Source organism: Canis lupus, chromosome X, assembly GCF_048164855.1.
Source record: "Canis lupus baileyi chromosome X, mCanLup2.hap1, whole genome shotgun sequence".
NCBI classification, from domain to species: Eukaryota; Metazoa; Chordata; class Mammalia; order Carnivora; family Canidae; genus Canis; species Canis lupus.
In genome coordinates, this window is record NC_132876.1 from 110,774,680 (window position 1) to 110,792,085 (window position 17,406).

Genomic DNA, 17,406 nt, shown 5'->3' on the forward strand with positions numbered 1-17,406 from the left:
GGGCACACTTAAAAAATGTTCACCTATAGGTGGAAAGTGAGAGGCGCCACGCAGCACGCTCGGCTCCCCGCCCCCCTCCCCCCTCCTCACAGCCGTTGCGCTCCCTGGGCGGGCGCTACTGCGCAGTCGCAGAAGCCTCTGAGGCAGAGTTCTGTGCGCCTTCCGTTTGGCGCCTCTGTACTGCCGTTGCTTCGTGGATACCGCCGCCATCCAGCTGCCGCGCGGACACTGAGCGTAAAGCGCCAGAGCCGGACTCCCTGCCTCACGATGTCTGAGGAGGAGGGTAAGGAGCCTTCCCGAAGCTATTCCACTCGCTTCTGCCTTTCTTCACCCTGTGGGGGGGGTGGGGGGTGCGGAAACCCGGCAGTGTTTGCGCTCTGCCCACCTAAAGGGCCTCTCAGGGGATTGAGGCGCGGTCTTTCCCCAGCACAGGCCCGTCCGGTGATTATCTCTGGGCGCCTATCCCGGTTTGCGCAGTGGGCGGTGTGTAGGAACCCGGGTATTTGAACGTCCGTAGGGTTCGCGGTGTTTCAGCGGCTCGACCTGATCCTGGGGCGTGTGGGGTCCCTGGGGTTCGTTCACGGTGTCCTGGGGACTTAGGTTGACCCTACGGCTCACTACATTCCTGGGGGTTGTGGTATCCTAGGAGCTTGAGGTAATTCTGGGGCTTGGCGGGGGGGGTGTCTCAGGCGCATGGCGTTTTCGGGGCTCGTGGTGTCTGAGAGGCTCGAGGTGACACAGAAACCCCCATGATGAAAGGCGGGTGACTTGCTTTCCAGGACGAGGGCGGTCGTTCTTTCTAGGATTTCAGGGGGCCATAAAGGAGTCTCAGCGGCGGCCACTTGGGAGGCGGGGGTGCCGTAATCGGTTTCCCTGCACCTTCCGGAGGGCAGCATGGCGGGCACTCCGCCAGAACGGATCTGCACGGTGGCACTTTTTCCTTTAGCTTTTCCCCCCCAAAGACCTTGTGGGATGTGTATGTCCCACAAACAGCAGTGGAGCGTGGACTGTTAGGGCACGAAAGTAACTTGGCGTAGTGGCCGGGGGCACTCGCGGAAGGATAAGATTTGATTTGCCGAGGATTAAATCTGCACTGTACAGCTGCAGATTCTGCAACTTTGCAGCTCAGTGGTTCGGCGGGCGTTTCCCAGCCCGCTCCTGAGGTGCTCGCCCCTGTAAGTTTTTGAGATTTGGCTACTTATTAAGTACTTGCTGCTGACTTTCTGGGACGAGGTGATCCTTTATCTTTTCTCTTGCTCCGTTGGAGGAGGGTAGGGGTCCAAAGGGGCGCCAGGGTGGCTCGGCTTCTGAAGCATGTACCTTCGCTCTGGTCGTGATCCCAGGATCCTGGGATCCGACCCGCATCGGGCTCTCTGCTCGCTCGGGAGCCTGCTTCTCCCTTTTCCTCTGCCTGCTGCTTCTCCCGCGTGCTCGGTCAAATAAATACAATTAAAAAAATATTTATATATACATAAAAAGATTTTTAAGTTTTCTAGAGGCTCAACGAACTAGCAGTTGATTCATTATAAAATCTTCAGATCGAGATGTTGAGTTTTGAGGCTTTGATGGTAACAGTGTTTGCTCCAAGACCGAGCAATCAACCTTGCTGTTTTATTGTAAGGAGACAAACAAGAACAAAAGAATGATGTGCATGTGGGGAAGCCCCTGCCTAGAGAGCCAGTTCTTGGCTTCTAGACGGCAAAGGAGACTTAAGACTTAAAAAGGAGTCAGAGGATACTAAGTGTGAGGACCCCTGGATAACAGGGGTGCCCTTCCGAGCCTGCTCCGGGGCCCATCCCATCTTCTGTACGCTTGAGCACCGTTGCTGGATAGAGCACGCTCTGAGTGTGTTGGGAATCATCCCTTTCCTTCTCTACTCAGCTCTTCCCCACATTGGGGCCCCTTTACGGTTTTATGACACTAAGTGGTAAACTGACTTAATGTTAAACGTAAGGATTTTACAAGCAACTCTTCTGCACAGGATTTTCTAAAGCAGGGCCCTGGCTCGATTTGCTTTCAGGGCTACCTACAGCAAGTGCTCGGCTCTGGGATACGGTTTTGGTGGCATTATCTCTCACTTGGCCAACTTTGTAGTGTTTGAAGCTTGCTATGGATGTGGAAGGGCTGCTTTTGAGAGTTAGGAGATTTAGGAAGTGGTTTTCGGTGTATTGACAGTTTTGCTAGAAAATCCGACCAGTCTGGCCGTTGTAATCTGCTGTTTTGGTGCGGATTTCTTGCAGCAATCCTCATGTGAAAGGAAGGTTTCAGGCTGCATCATTGTGAACTATGCCTTATCTGATAAGTTCATGGCAACTTGGTTCCTTGCACCTTAGAAGCATAATCTTCAAAAAGCTTCTAGATGTTATAATGTCTCCAAAAATGGCATATGAAGGTTACGTATATACCTAAAGGAATTAATTGGAATTTCACAAATTTGCTGGGAAACCTTAGTAGAGTAGTAGCTTTATTAGGTCTTGTGTGAAAAATCTGTTGACATATAAAAGCTTGTCTTAAAAAATAAAACTTCAATTACCTTTGTTATTTTCCTCTCATCATTAAGTCTATATTTGTAGAGAATCTTAACAAATACAGAGAAGTCTAATGAAGGTCATTTTGCTATCCAGAGAGAGTGACTTAGAGATAACCATTGGGGGAAAAAAAAAAGATAACCATTCGTATATTTCCTTTTGTTAAAACCAGGATTACATCTTATTGTTCTGCTTTGACCCTTTTCCCCCCACTTTGACATTATTTCACTAGCATTTCTGACATCACTAAATGTTCTTTGAGAATGTGTTTCTTATTGGCAGTATACTATTTCATCATTTGGAAATGCCATAATTTATTTAACCAATTCCCTTTTGTTTGGATAATTAGGTAGTTTCAAATGTTTTATTTTTTTTTCCACGAAGTCTAGTAAGTAGATTTTACAGTGACTCTCTAAACCCAGTGCCATTTTTTATGGATGAGAAAACAGAGGCAAAAGAGTAAGTGTTATCTGGCCGAGAGGTCATACTTCTGGATGTCTACAGAGCCTGTACTGGAACCTATTATCATATGATTCTTAACTCAGTATCATTTTCACACCAACACATTCCCTCACACTGGATAATTACTTGATTCTAATGTTTTGGTCTATTTCAAATAAATGTATTGAATCCAAGTTATGATTCAGTGTACACGTGATCTGTGAGTTAATACTTCAAGATTAAACATGTTCTTTTTTAGGCTGTTTATATAGCATACATTATGCGTAGTGTGCTATTTTTCATATTCATTAAAATGACTTATGGCATTGATATTTCACATCTAGTTTACTTGTGGCCACTAATTTCACATTTTGTGAGATTCAATTTGAATATATTTCATAACAAGTTACTCTTGTACTTTATTTCTGCATTATTTATTATCATAAAGATTAATATTAAGTTTTAGAGAACAAGTTTGGGAATTCATGGTCAGCACAGTGTGGCTGTGTAACATCAGCTGTATCATTTAAAGTTAAAAGCATATCATTGAATGCATATTAGCATAGGACAAGTGGTCACATTTCTTAAGTTAGAAGAAATTTATTGCTCTATAAAATTGGAAGTACTAGAAATACTAATGTATGTGTGTATCTACATGCATATAAACATACACATATATTTTAAAGCTTCATACTAAGCAATTTTTTCTTAGCTAACCTGCAGAGATTAGAGACATGAAAATATTTAGTGTATTTTCAGCTAAAACGTTTTTTAAACACTCCATAACTTTATAAAGTGGTTTCCTCCAGAAACAGATTATTTTGTGTGGTATCTTAACTTTCTCTTTGCTTATTCCTAGATTTTATTATTATAACTATTGAAGATAACAGTGATGACGATGATGATATTAATGTTGTGATAGTAGAAGATTCTGAAACAGAACCTACCGAAACAGAACCTACTGAGAACACATTATCCGCTGATGGCATGTTGACCATAGAACCGAATGTTCAAGCCAGCAATTATAACTATCAGCAGCAATCCCAAGTGACAAATGGTAATTTTGTTGTACTTCCTCCTGTGCAAAATTTTGCTCCCACATCCTGATATTCAGTAAATTGCTTAAATATTCCTATAACGTTTACATTAGTCAGTTATTATCAGGGCAAGCTTCATGGTAATGTCACAATGTTTACATGTACTTGCATTTTCTCTTCATTTAAGCTTTGTCATGTCTCCTTTTCCATTTTTGCTCTATGGGGATGGGAAGGTAGCCTTAGAAAGCATCGGGAGAATATATTCTCTGTCTCTGAAAAATTATTAAACCTGGCAACTATAATTGGAACTATTTGGTGACAAAGAAAAAACAATTTATGAGAAAAACAACTTGGATCAAGAGTCCATGGAACGGATGACATGATGGTCTATGTAGAAGATCTAAAGAATCAATAGAAACTCCCGGAACTAATAATCAATTATAGCAAGCTTGTAGGATGCAAGGTTAATATGCAAAAGTCAATCCCTTTCCTATTTACCAGCAATAAACAATTGGAACTTGAAATAAAAAATGCAGCACCATTGACATTAGTACCCAAAAAAGAGTCCCTAGAAAGTGGAGTCTTGTAACCAGAAGTCCTGTAACTACTTGTCTTTCCAATGGTTGCTTCTCAGTCACAGTAATGAAATGCAAAGCCATTTACCTCCTCACACATAGAGCCAAGAGACATTAACCCCTTGGAACATTTCTTTGGTAGCTATATGACAATTTGTTCTTTGCCTTTTGTTTAGAGAATTGGACTTCCTATTCTTTAAAAATGCTATTGCTTTAATTGGAGATAAACTAACTGTTTCTGTTAAGGGCCAGACAGTAAATATTTTAGGTTTTTCAGTTATAAAGGCTCTGTTACAACTACTCAGCTCTGCTGTTGAAGTAAGAAAACAGCTGATATATAAACAGATTGAGTGTGGCTGTGTTTCAGTAAAACTTTATGAACATTGAAATTTGAATTTCCTATCATTTTTCCATTTCATGAAATATTCTGTTTTTGTTTTAAAATTATTTTTTAAATTATTTTTTGATATTTTATATTTACTCTACATTTTTATGAATTACTCAACTTTTGTATGCTTCAGATACAATTATATTTTAATTTTTTTTAAAGTAAGCTCTGTGCCCAATGTGGGGTTCAAACTCATTAACTCAAGATCAAGAGCACTCTACTGACTGAGCCAGCCAAGTGCCCCTGTTTTTTTATCATTTAAAAATGTAGGGCAGCCCGGGTAGCTCAGTGGTTTAGTGCCACCTTTGGCCCAGGGTGTGATCCTGGGGACCCGGGATCGAGTCCCACATCGGGCTCCCTGCATGGAGCCTGCTTCTCCCTCTGCCTGTGTCTCTGCCTTTCTCTCACTGTGTCTCTCATGAATAAATAAATAAAATCCTTAAAAAAAATGTAACAAACAAAAAAACCCAAAACCATTATTAGCTTGTGAGCTATGTAAAAATTAGGCGGCAGGGTGGCTTTGGTCTGTAGGCTCTAGTTTGCCAACCCCTGATCTAACTGATGCCAAAAAGTTTTGATACCACTTATCCTCTGTTCTGGTTTTAAAACTGCATGCAGAACCAGCAGAATACTTTCTTAGCGTTACAGAACATCTGGCTGATTCCAACAGCTCTCTTTAGTGGGAGAGAACTAGGGGAGACTTTTCAAATGTAGATACCCTTTGACCTATCATTTCTACTAGGAATTTATCCCATAGAACTACTTGCAGACGTGCAAGACTGTTTAGCAGTGTTCTTTGCATGACCCAACTTGAGAAGTAACTTGAATATCCATGAATTAGGGACTAGTTCAATGAATCATGGCCTTCCTGCATGATAGGAAATTTTTTTTTAAGATTTCATTTATTTATGAGAGAACAGAGAGAGAGAGGCAGAGACACAGGCAGAGGGAGAAGCAGGCTCCATGCAGGGAGCCCGACGCGGGACTCGATCCCGGGTCCCCAGGATCACGCCCCGGGCTGAAGGCGGGCACCTCAACCCCTGAGCCACCCAGGTATCCCCATGATAGGAAATTAAGAAGCTGTTAAAGTGGTTGCATTATATGTAAAAGTATTAGTTTGGAAAGACCAATACATGTTTAGTAAAAAAAAAAAAAAAAAAAAAGAGGTTGCAGGACAGTACTTACATAGTCTGATCCCTTTTATCTTTCTAACTGATGCAAAAGTTTAGAATAAATGATTTCTGAAAAGGTGGCCAGGTAATTTTTTATTGTGATAAAATATACATATCATATTTTTTCCCTTTGTTCTATTAATGTGATGTGTTATGTTGTTATGTTGATTGGTTTTCTTTTGTGGAACTGCCCTTGCATTCCTGGGATAAATCCCCCTTGGTCATGGTGAATAATCCTTTTAATTTGCTGTTGGATTAGATTTGATAATATTTTGTTGAGGACTTTTGCATCTATATTCATAAGGGATATTGGTCTGTAATTTTCTTTTCTTGTAATGTCTTTATCTGGCTTTGGCTTTGGTATGGGTAACTCTGGCCTCATAGAATGAATTAGGAAGTGTTTCCTCTTCTTTAGCTTTTTGCAGGAAGCTGAGAAATGTTGGTGTTAATTCTTCTTTAAATATTTGGTAGATCCACCAGTAAAGCTCTCTGGGCCAGGCCTTTTCTCTGTTGGGAGGTTTATGATGACTAATTTAATCTCTTTACCTGTGATAGGTCTGTTGAGATTTTCTATTTTTTCTTGAGCCATTTTAGATAAAAATGTTTTAAGTTATAAAAACAAATTGTTTTCTCATATACAACATCAAGCAATTAAAATATATAGATAGGGCGGGCCACCTGGCTGGCTCAATGGGTAGAGCATGCAACTCTTGGTCTCAGGGTTGTGAGTTCAAGCCTCATGTTGGGCATAGAGCCTACTTAAAAAGTATATATATATATATGTTTGGAAGAAAACCCAGTTGATAATGGCTACAACTGAGTATTAAAAATTCTAAGGAATAAATGAGTAGGAATAGTGGAACCTGTATGAAAGGGAAGCAAATACTTTAATGAAGATCATAAAATAAGGCTTGAGTAAGTGGAGAGACACAAATTGTCCTAGAGGAGAAAAAACACTCTCATATAACTTAAAAAAAAAAAGAAATCTTGAGAAAATCTGGTTAAGGAAGAGGTGGTAATTTACCATATCAAACACTACAATATTTTAAAAGTACAATTATTAAAATATGATGGTACTAGTTTTGAAATAAGGAGCCAGATTTAATGCAGCAGGAAGCTCATAAAAAGAACAAAGAATTTGGAGTTAATATACTTTAGTATTTTAATAAGAGAAGCATAGATAGTAAATCATGCTGGTACAGATGCTTAACTGTTGGGGGGAAAAGCCCATGGGATTGCACCTCACATCACACACTTAAATAATTTCCAGATGGATTAAAGAGTTGAATATCTAATGGATGGAAGTATGGAAAACTAGGCAGAAATCTAGTTGAATGTTTTTCTATTCCTAGTGAAAGATTGAGAGTAACAGCAGTTCAAGGTATCATAAAAATATTAATGAATTTGCTAAAATAAGAACAGAATTCCTCCCAATCTCAAACATATCTATCAGACTTCAAAATCACATCACCACTTTAGAAAAATCTTGCTGAAAATAGGCATTTTTGAGGGTTGTTCTTTTTTTTTTAGAATGGCATCGTCTTATTTTAATTTGCATTTCTTTGATTGTGATTTGACTATTTCCCATAAACTTATGGGACATTCATACTTCCTCACTGGTAACTGCATTCAATAGACTCTGAGGAACTACCATAGGAACCTAGCTACCCCTATGCCATTCCTTTTTTTTTTTTTAAAGATTTTATTTATTTATTCATGAGAGACAAAGAGAAAGAGAGGCAGATGGAGAAGCAGGCTCCATGCAGGGAGCCTGATGTGGGACTCGATCCCGGGTCTCCAGGATCACGCCCTGGGCTGAAGGCGGCGCTAAACCGCTGCACCACCAGGGCTGCCTCGAGGGTTGTTACTCTTAAGACAGCAGGACCTCCTACAAATCGGACAGAATATACTGAAACTCCAAGAGGGCAATGAGCAGAGGACGTGAAAAATAACAGATCACAGAACAAGAAATCTTAATAGATAGAAAACATTCAGAAAATATTCAACTGCAGTAGTAACAAGAGAAATGCAAATTAAGATGAGATACAGGCTTTAAACTCTCACCTACCAAATTAGCGATTTTTACATGGTAATTCACTTTACTGATAATGAGAAAAACTATTGCACTGCAGTTATCTGTACATCTAAGTTACTCTGAATTGACTACCCATTGAAACCACCTGCAAAACTTTAAATAAATATTGAGGATAAGGCCCCATCCTCAGAGAATCTGATTTTTAAAAAAAAATATTTTACTTGTTTATTCATGAGACACACACACACACAGGCAGAGACACAGGCAGAGGGAGAAGCAGGCCCCACGCAGGGAGCTCGACGTGGGACTCGATCCCAGGACCCCGGGATCACGCCCGGGCGGAGAAGGCAGGCGCTAAACCACTGAGCCACCCGGGGGTCCCTAGATTCTGATTTTTTTTAAGCTTAATTTTTAGGTAGATCTTTTTATAGACCTCTATCACATACAAAAATATGCACGGATCACAAACATTCAGCCTAAAGAATTTCCAGGTTAACACACGAGGTTAACAAACCAGCACCCGCACCCAGAAATAGAAGGCCCTGAGCTCCCCGGGATCAGCCCCCGCGTCCCTTCCGGCCACTGCCCCTCTTGCAAAGTAGCACAATCCTGGCATCTCCCACCGTGGATTACTTGGGCCTCTTTTCGAGCTTAAGAACAATCGAATCATATACAATTGTTTTAGGTTCCTGGAGCCAGTTCCAAACTGCGTGGGTAGTGGCGGTGAGGGCTTCTCACTAACAGCAAGGAACAGAGACCCCGACTCCGTTCTGACCCTGTCTAGCCAGAGACAGCGTCGGGTTCCGCGGATAGGGGCTCAGTCCCCGGGCCTGCCCCGCGCCCCCCTGCAGCTGCCGGCCTGACCTGCGCCTCTGCGTGGCTAGAACAGGTTCCGGGAGCCCCTCCTCGGGGTCGATTAATTTGCTAGAGCAGCTCACAGAACCCGGAGAAACGTCTGACTTACTAGATTGGCCGCTTTCTCAGAGAACGATATAGCCGCGGAACAGCCAGATGGAAGCGATGCGTGGGCCAAGGCGTGGGGAGAGGGGGAGCTTCCCGGAGCTTCCCGGAGCAACCCTCTCCCCACGTGGCCACGTGCCGCCCCCGGCCCGTGCCCTGGGGTTTAGCCAGGCTTCCGGGCCTGGGCCTGATTGATTAAGCCGCTGGCCATTGGCGGCTCATCGACCTCCAGCGCCTCTCCCCTGCCCCAAGGTCGGTGGGAGGGACTGAAAGGTCCCACCCGCTCACCGCAGCTGGCTTCCCTGGTGACCAGCCCCCATCCTTAGGTGACCTAGAGGCTTTCCGAAGGTCACTTCATTAAAATAACAAAAGACACCTTTATCAGTCTTCCTCACTTAAGCAATTCCAAGGGCTTTAGGGGCTCCGCCAGAAACAGATGAAGAGCAAAAACATATTTCTTTTTTTTTTTTTTAAGATTTTTTATTTATTTATTCATGAGAGACACAGAGAGAGAGAGAGGGAGAGAGAGGCAGGCAGAGACACAGGCAGAGGGAGAAGCAGGCTCCAGGCAGGGAGCCCGACGTGGGGATCGATCCCAGGACTCCAGGATCACACCCTGGGCTGAAGGCAGGCGCTAAACCGCTGAGCCACCCAGGGATCCCCCGCAAATACATATTTCTTTCTTTTTTTTTTTTCCAAATACATATTTCTTAATACAAATCACATCACAACTGTATTCTTTCGTGTCTGGCTTTTACTCGGTGTTCCCGTGGTGAGACTCACCTGTGTGTAGCAACAGTTGGCTCGTTCCCACTACGGTGTAGGCTCCTGTGTATGAAAACACCCCCGCTTAATTATTCATTATTAGTCTTATAATCAGAGCAAAACAGTTTAAAAAATAAAAACTGGGGACGCCTGGGTGGCTCAGTGATTGAGCGTCTGCCTTCGGCTCAGGGCATGATCTCAGGGTCCTGGGATCGAGTCCCGCATCAGGCTCCTCGCAGGGAGCCTGCTTCTCCCTCTGCCTGTGTCTCTGCCCCTCTCTGTGGCTCTCGGGAATAAATAAAATCTTTAAAAAATCAATTAAAAACTGGTTACACTTCAAATTGGAGGTATTTTATCGTTGCATTTCCCCCACCATATCGTCCTGCATTTATCTAACTTGAGAGTTAATCCTCCCTTCCTTCGGCCCCTTGTTCCTTCCCTGGCTCAGGATGGCTGATGGGGATCAAGGCGCCCCTCCCGGCACTGTGATGCCAGCCGCCAGGTCTCTCCTACAGATAGGGTGGGACAGCAGTGCATTCCGTCTTTCCCTTGTTGCGGTTTAACGTCTCAAAACCATAACTGAGCCTATAGAATTCTAGAATATCTGGGGACCAATATTTCACGTTTTATTTCAAGATTTTATTTATTCATTCATGAGAGACACAGAGAGAGAGGCAGAGACACAGGCAGAGGGAGAAGCAGGCCCCACGCAGGGAGCCCGACTTGGGACTTGATCTCGGGTCTCCAGGTTCACACCCTGGGCTGAAGACAGGCGCTAAACTGCTGAGCCACGGGGGCTGCCCTTACTTAGGCTTAATATAAAATGTAATTATGGAAACAATTGTAATCTTAGAGTTCAAGTGACTTTAGAGAGAATCTCGACCAGTTTTTACCTGGCAGATGAGGCGGTGCCTTTGTGGTCGGCCGGGTCCACACTGGTGGGGGCCCAAGCCAGAATAAGACTCCTGACACACATTTGGAGGCCTGCTGCCTCCCCAAGTAAAAGACCTTTTTGGGGCTGCTTTTAAAAAGCAATTAGGAATTGTGTTCTCTTGTTCGTTTGTTTCCAGCATTTACTCTCTAGCCTTTCACTTCACAACTCGGAATTTGCATTTGATCTTGATTCTTATTCCTAGGTGTGGCAACATAGCCCTTCAGGTTTTTTTTTTTTTTTTAAGATTTTATTTATTTATTCACGAGACACAGAGAGGCAGAGACGCAGGCAGAGGGAGAAGCAGGCTCCATGAAGGGAGCCTGACGCGGGATGCGGGACTTGATCCAGGCATTCGGGGATGCGGGACTTGATCCAGGCATTCGGGGATCGTGCCCTGAGCCAAGGCAGATGCCCAACCGCTGAGCCACCCAGGTGTCCCATCCCTTCAGTTTTTAAGGATTTATTCTAAGTCACTAATGAGACAGCCCGGGTGGCTCAGCGGTTTGGCGCCGCCTTCAGCCCAGGGCATGATCCTGGAGTCCTGGGATCGAATCCCATGTCGGGCTCCTTGCATGGAGCCTGCTTCTCTCTCTGCCTGTGTGTGTGTGTGTGTCTCTCATGAATAAATAAATATAATCTTTTAAAAAAATAAATCACTAATGGGAGAATTCTTGTTTCGTCACTTTCTAAAATTCAGCTAGGACTCCAATTCAGTTTGAGTTGGCTTTCTGAAAACCTATCTCTGTAAAGTTGATTATGCTAGTAAGTCTCTGAAGTAACTTTTTTATATATTGCTTTTCAGGAGAACGTGGTTTACCAGCCCTAGATGACGTAGCAGTTTCACAAGTGAACCATCTAGGAAATATGAAAAGACACAGCTCGAACTCTGTGGATGTAGGGCTTCTCCCTTTGCACAAAAGAGGACGATCATCTTTAAGGGGGGATAATATGGTTTGTATATTAAAGTGAAAATCTTTCTTTTTTTCATTCTACTTTATTTCTTTTTTTAAAAAATTGAGTTTAATTTCATAGAGTGAACAGTTCAGTGGTTTTGACAAATATGTATACCTCCCCCCACATCAAGATAAAAAACGTTTGCATCATCCCAGATAGTTCCCTTATGCCTCTTCCCAGTAAGTCGTCCCCACCCACCCCCACTCGCCCCATGCCATTAATGGAGAAACAGCATTCTGATATTTTTCCCATCATAGATTAGTTTTGCCTGTTCTAGAACTTTATATAATTAGAATCGTACGGTATGTACTCTTGTGTCACATCTCTTTTTTGGAGATTGATCTGGTTGTAGCAACATTTTATTCCCATTCATTGCTGAGTAATATTCTGTTGTATGAATGTCCCTAATTTGTTTATCCATTCTCCTTTTGATGGGTTGTTTCCAGTTTGGGGTATTATGAGTAAAGTGGCTCTGAACATTATTATTATGGAGGTGTTTTGTGAATGTATGTTTCCATTTAATTTGAGTAAAGACTCAGGAGTGCAAATACTGGATCATGATAGATGAAGATGAAGATGATAGATGAGGTTTAGAAGAGATTGCTAGTTTCCCGACATAATTGTACTGTTTTACTTTTCTGTCATATTCTGCTGTGCTTCTCGATCTCTGAAATAGAATGAAATAGATTATTAGACTACATATAATCTAGCTTAACAAAAAATGCATTTGTTTACCTATATAAGGATATGGACACTAGTAAGTACCTAAGTAGTACAGGCAATTCTCTTAACTTCTATCAGCCCATATGTTCATCTTTGGGAATAATGTTAACTGCCTACCAAGAGTCATGTTTTCTGACATAATTATGTGAAAGCACTTTGAAAAGTATAAAGCACTACACAATTGTTTTTATAATTAGTGGTCTGTATTATAATTTCATACAATTTTTGCTGTCTAATAACTTGGTAATGCAGGGCTGATTCATAAAATTTTAAAACAAAGAAACTGATAAATACTTGGTATGTTTAGGTTAAAATTCTTACTATAGCCCATAATTCATCCTTAGAATAGAGTGATTTCTAACTAAATATAATGGGGTTTTTTTGCTGTCTGTCTACTTATTTGTACCCTGTTTTATTCCAAAAAGCAATTTAAGGTGTCTTAGAGACTAATTTATTGAGAAAAATAGGTGTTTTAGTGTTTCTTATTTTGTCCACAGAGTGTCACTGTTGGATTATTTGAAAATCAAAAGCCATAAAACATTTGATTCTTTGTTCCTGGTTAGAAATATTTGCTTTTAAAGCAATTCGATGCCAGATTACTAGAAGACTCTCTTCCAACCCTGAAGTGCATCAGGGGTTAAGTTGGTGTCCTAAGTGTAATTGGGTGAATGAGAAAACAGTTCAGCAAGTATAGTTGACTCTTGAACAATGTGGGTGTTAGGGGTGCTGATCCCCGCGCAGTCAAAAACCCACGTATAACTTTGGACTCCCCTAAAACTTAATCAAATAGCCTCCTGTTAGCCAGAAGCCTTACCGATAGTCAATTTTGTGTTATATGTATCATGTACTGTATTCTTACAATAAAGTAAGCTAGGAAAAAGAATGCTAGTGAGAAAAACATAATGAAGAGAAAATACGTGTATAGTATTGTACTGTATTTCTCGGAAAAAATCCACATATAAGTGGACTCTCATAATTTACACCCGTGTTGTTCAAGGGTCAGCTGTATATCTTTTTTGTGTTGTTGTAGTATTTACAGTGGGCAAAGGTCGGCCTTTGGTGCTTGTTGAAAGCAGAATTGAAGTCCTGACTGTTTCTCTCCTTTCTTTCATACTTCCTTTTGGTATATTAATAAATCCTTCCTGGACAAGAACATGTATACCCGATTGGGAAGAAGTTGGGAGTGTCATTAATGGATGCATATCAGATACGCATTCTGGATATTTACATAATATTAACTGCTAATTGCCAAATCTATTCACATTATCATAAAGAAAATGATTTAAATTCTTTTTCAGCCTTCACGTACTGTGGAGTTACTCTGAACTTGAGAACTGAAGGAAATATTTCTCTCTCATGAATAATTATGCTTCTGTAGCAATGAAGAAGACAGTGAAGCCTTAACCATTTTATTTCCTTCTTTTCCTTATCTAGGAAAGTAGGCAGTTTTGTGCCCTGTTTGAATAGCTTTTGTCATTTCTGGAATAATTTTAGATTTACAGAATAGGTGTGAATATATTGCAGAGAGTTCTCTTGTATACACTTCATACAGCTTCCTTGTACTGTATAACTTAAAATTATGGTAATTATGTAAGCATAGTACTGTTTTCACAACCAAGATGTTAACATTGTCACAGTACTATTAGCTAAATTGCAGCCCCTGTTTGAATTTCAACATTCTTCTCCCCCTTGTGCTTTTCCTATTCCAGGATCCAATCCAGGATCCCACAGCGAATTTAGTTGTGTCTCCTCAGTTTCTTCCAATCTGTGACAGTTCCTCATTCTTTCCTTGTCTTTTATGACCTTGACATTTTTGATGAGTGTACCAATCAGTTATTTTGTAAAATGTCTCTCAGTTTTGGTATGTCTGGTATTTTCTCTTGAATAGATTCAGATTATGCATTTTTGGCAAGAACACCACACAAATGTTGTCTCCTTACTAAGTCTTTATCAGGGGCGCCTAGTGTCCATATATCTTTTTACTGGTGATGTTAAAATCAATCTCTTGGGCAGCCCGGGTGGCTCAGCGGTTTAGCACCACCTTCAGCCCAGGGCGTGATCCTGGAGACCCCGGATCAAGTCCCATGTCGGACTCCTTGCGTGGGGCCTGCTTCTCCCTCTGCCTGTGTCTCTCTGCCTCTCTCTCTCTCTCAATCTGTGTCTCTATTAATAAATAAATAAAATCTTTAAAAAAATCGATCTCTTGGTTAACATGGTATCTTCTGGATTTTTCCACTGTGAAGTTACTGTTTTTCCCTTTGTGTCTCATAAATATCTTAGGTGGGAGGTACTTTGGGACTCTGCTGATCTCCCGTTTCTCCTCAGTTTTCTTCCTACTGAGTTGAGATAGCACATGGATTTTACCTGCAACATTCACTACTGTGGTGTTTGCCAAATGGCGACTCTATTTCCCTCATTGCTATGTATATAGTAAAAGGAATTTGTTTGTAAGGAAGGGCTGTCCTTTCTACCCCATTTATTCGGTTACATATTTTCTATCTATGTGGGCTCCTGGGCATTCATTGTATTGTATGAGTTTTTTATAATCCAATATTATTGATCAAATTTTCCAGCTTTGGTTTTTGGGAGCTCCTTCCAGTTGGGTCCTGTGGCCTTTTCATATGCCCCCACTTTTTTTTTAGCTCTTCCAAATTTTCTGATATCACAAGATGTTCTAGGCTCATTCATACTTTTCCTGACCCAGCCCTGCAATTGCTTCTCTCCAAGGAGCCCTGGTGCCTTTAGATATGGTGCCTGGACACTGGATATGTTCATTGCTAGTCTTGTGTCATTGATCTTAGGCTCTCCCAGTGGACAGAGCTAGGAAATATGTGGATACTATTCCATGCATAAATATAAATCTTTTTTTCTATATCTGTCTTTATATATATTATAAGCTATGTGTTCATACTCATATTTAATAACTTTTCTTGAACCTACGTTCTTATATGATAACTTCTTTCCTCTCCCTGTATTTAGTCAGCTCTTAATCGTTTCATTCTCATGTGAATATGGGTTTTGGTTTTACTTTTATCTCTGCTTTATATTATAAGACTTTTGGAATGCTTTTGGAATGTAGATGAAAAAGAAAATAATTAAAACAAATAAATATATAAAGTATGGCTTTTTCTAATGCTTAGTTTGGGTCCTAGTGATATTAAGCATTGACTACTTATTATTTTTATAATATTAATAGGAGAGCTGTGCATCTGGAGGTTTCTCTGACGCAAATCCTCAAAACCAACCTATGAAACTCCAACACCACTACAAGGTATCAAATTTCTGTCTTTTAAATATTGTTTTCCAAAATTTTGAGTAAAAGTTTTTTTCTTTACCTCATTCATTGTCATCGTGCTATTAATAGAAATTTTATCATGTTAAATTCTGTATGATTATCACTCCATTGTGATACATTTTAAAATTTTCTAGTTAGAACAGTATCCCTAGGTGAAAAATTTGAAATAAAAATATGGCTTTTGTAGCTTAAAACCCAATAGCCCATTACTGGTCAAATGTAGTTAACTCTCTTTCATCTAGGTTGTTCAATATTTAATTTCTCCAGTTTACTCTCCTAAGGAAATTGGCTGATTTCAATAAAATTCAGTAGGTGCCTAAATGCATATTAAGTTATCTCAGCTGAAAGAAAATGGCAGCTCATCTTTTTTTTTTTAAAGAGTATACCTTACATCGTTATGAGGAGATTTTGTACAAGTTAGTATGTCAGTAGAGACTGATAAGTATGGGCAGCCCCGGTGGTACAGCTGTTTAGCGCTGCCTGCAGCCCAGGGCGTGATCCTGGAGACCCTGGATGGAGTCCCACGTCAGGCTCCCTGCATAGAGCCTGCTTCTCCCTCTGCCTGTGTCTCTGCCCCTCTGTGTGTGTGTGTCTCTATGAATAAATAAATAAAATCTTTAAAGAAAGAGATTTGTAAGTATAACTATCAAGAATTTTGCTAGCTGCATCCTCTAGAGGTAGTGAAAGTTTATTTTTTAAAAAGTAGGTGTTAAGATCCAAAGTTTGTTGATTAAAACAAGCTACGGTGCCTAACTAAGAATGTTTTGGTGAGTATCACTCTTATTGAGAACAGAAGTGGATGGCTTCGAGGGAACACGTCAAGTCTTTGGGGAAGGGTGTCCAGAGTCGGGGCGACGGTTCTGATTTCAGGCAGGGCCCTCTCTGGCCTGCCTCCTGTGAGCATCCACAACACCCCTGGCTGGGACGGCTCTGCCAGGGCCTTCTCTTTGAGCGACTGTATGAGATGTGGTGGGCCAGAGCGTGGGGGAGGAGAGATGCTGGGGGCCCTAAGTCAGAGCCCTGAAACGGACCAGCAGGGAGCCTCCCCGTTTCTTCCAGTGTGTGAGCTCTCTCCTTTCTTCAGCCCCTGTCCTCAGAGGGCTAGACCTGTTGCTGCACACTTCCAGCTTTTCTTTTTCTGTCCTTGCCCAGAGTTCTCTTTAGGGAGACCCCAGCCCTACACAGGCTGGGAAACAGAGGGGGCCCTGCTGGGACCCGTCCACTGCCCTGTGGCCTGTCCACAGGGCTCGAAGCAGCTCCCTCTCTGTCCCCCTCGAGCTCCAGACAGCCCAGCCCTCGCTGCTTATTTCAGGAGAGGGGGGAGTGAGGCTCAAATCCCTCCATGTCCTGATTCCTGGCCCTACAGCCAGCCACTGGCCTGGGATCTGGCCTTCGGGCCTCTCCCTCTCTAAGGCTAAGTTAGCTGGCACTGCTCTGCCTCTGAGCCTCTTCCATGGGCTGGGACACCTCCGTTCGTGAGTGGCCCGCTCCTGCACCTTGCGCCTCTGGCTCCATTGCTCTGCCTACCCTCCACAGCTTAAGGCCGCCTCCTCTTTGGGCCTCCCATCTCTCTTCCTGTCATGCATTCTCTCTCCTTCC

At 42.0% G+C, this 17,406-nt stretch overlaps 1 protein-coding gene across 2 annotated transcripts in view; it reads left to right on the forward strand.

Moving 5' to 3' along the window:
* The window catches only part of BEND2 (BEN domain containing 2), a 68,063-nt gene continuing 50,657 nt past the window's right edge, over nt 1-17,406 (forward strand). For both annotated transcript variants that reach the window (XM_072817151.1, XM_072817150.1), the window contains exons 1-4: nt 1-283; nt 3,829-4,026; nt 11,638-11,786; nt 15,709-15,783. In XM_072817151.1, the coding sequence (XP_072673252.1) occupies nt 16-283; nt 3,829-4,026; nt 11,638-11,786; nt 15,709-15,783 (690 nt within the window). In that variant the 5' untranslated portion in view covers nt 1-15. The remainder of the gene's footprint in view (nt 284-3,828; nt 4,027-11,637; nt 11,787-15,708; nt 15,784-17,406) is intronic.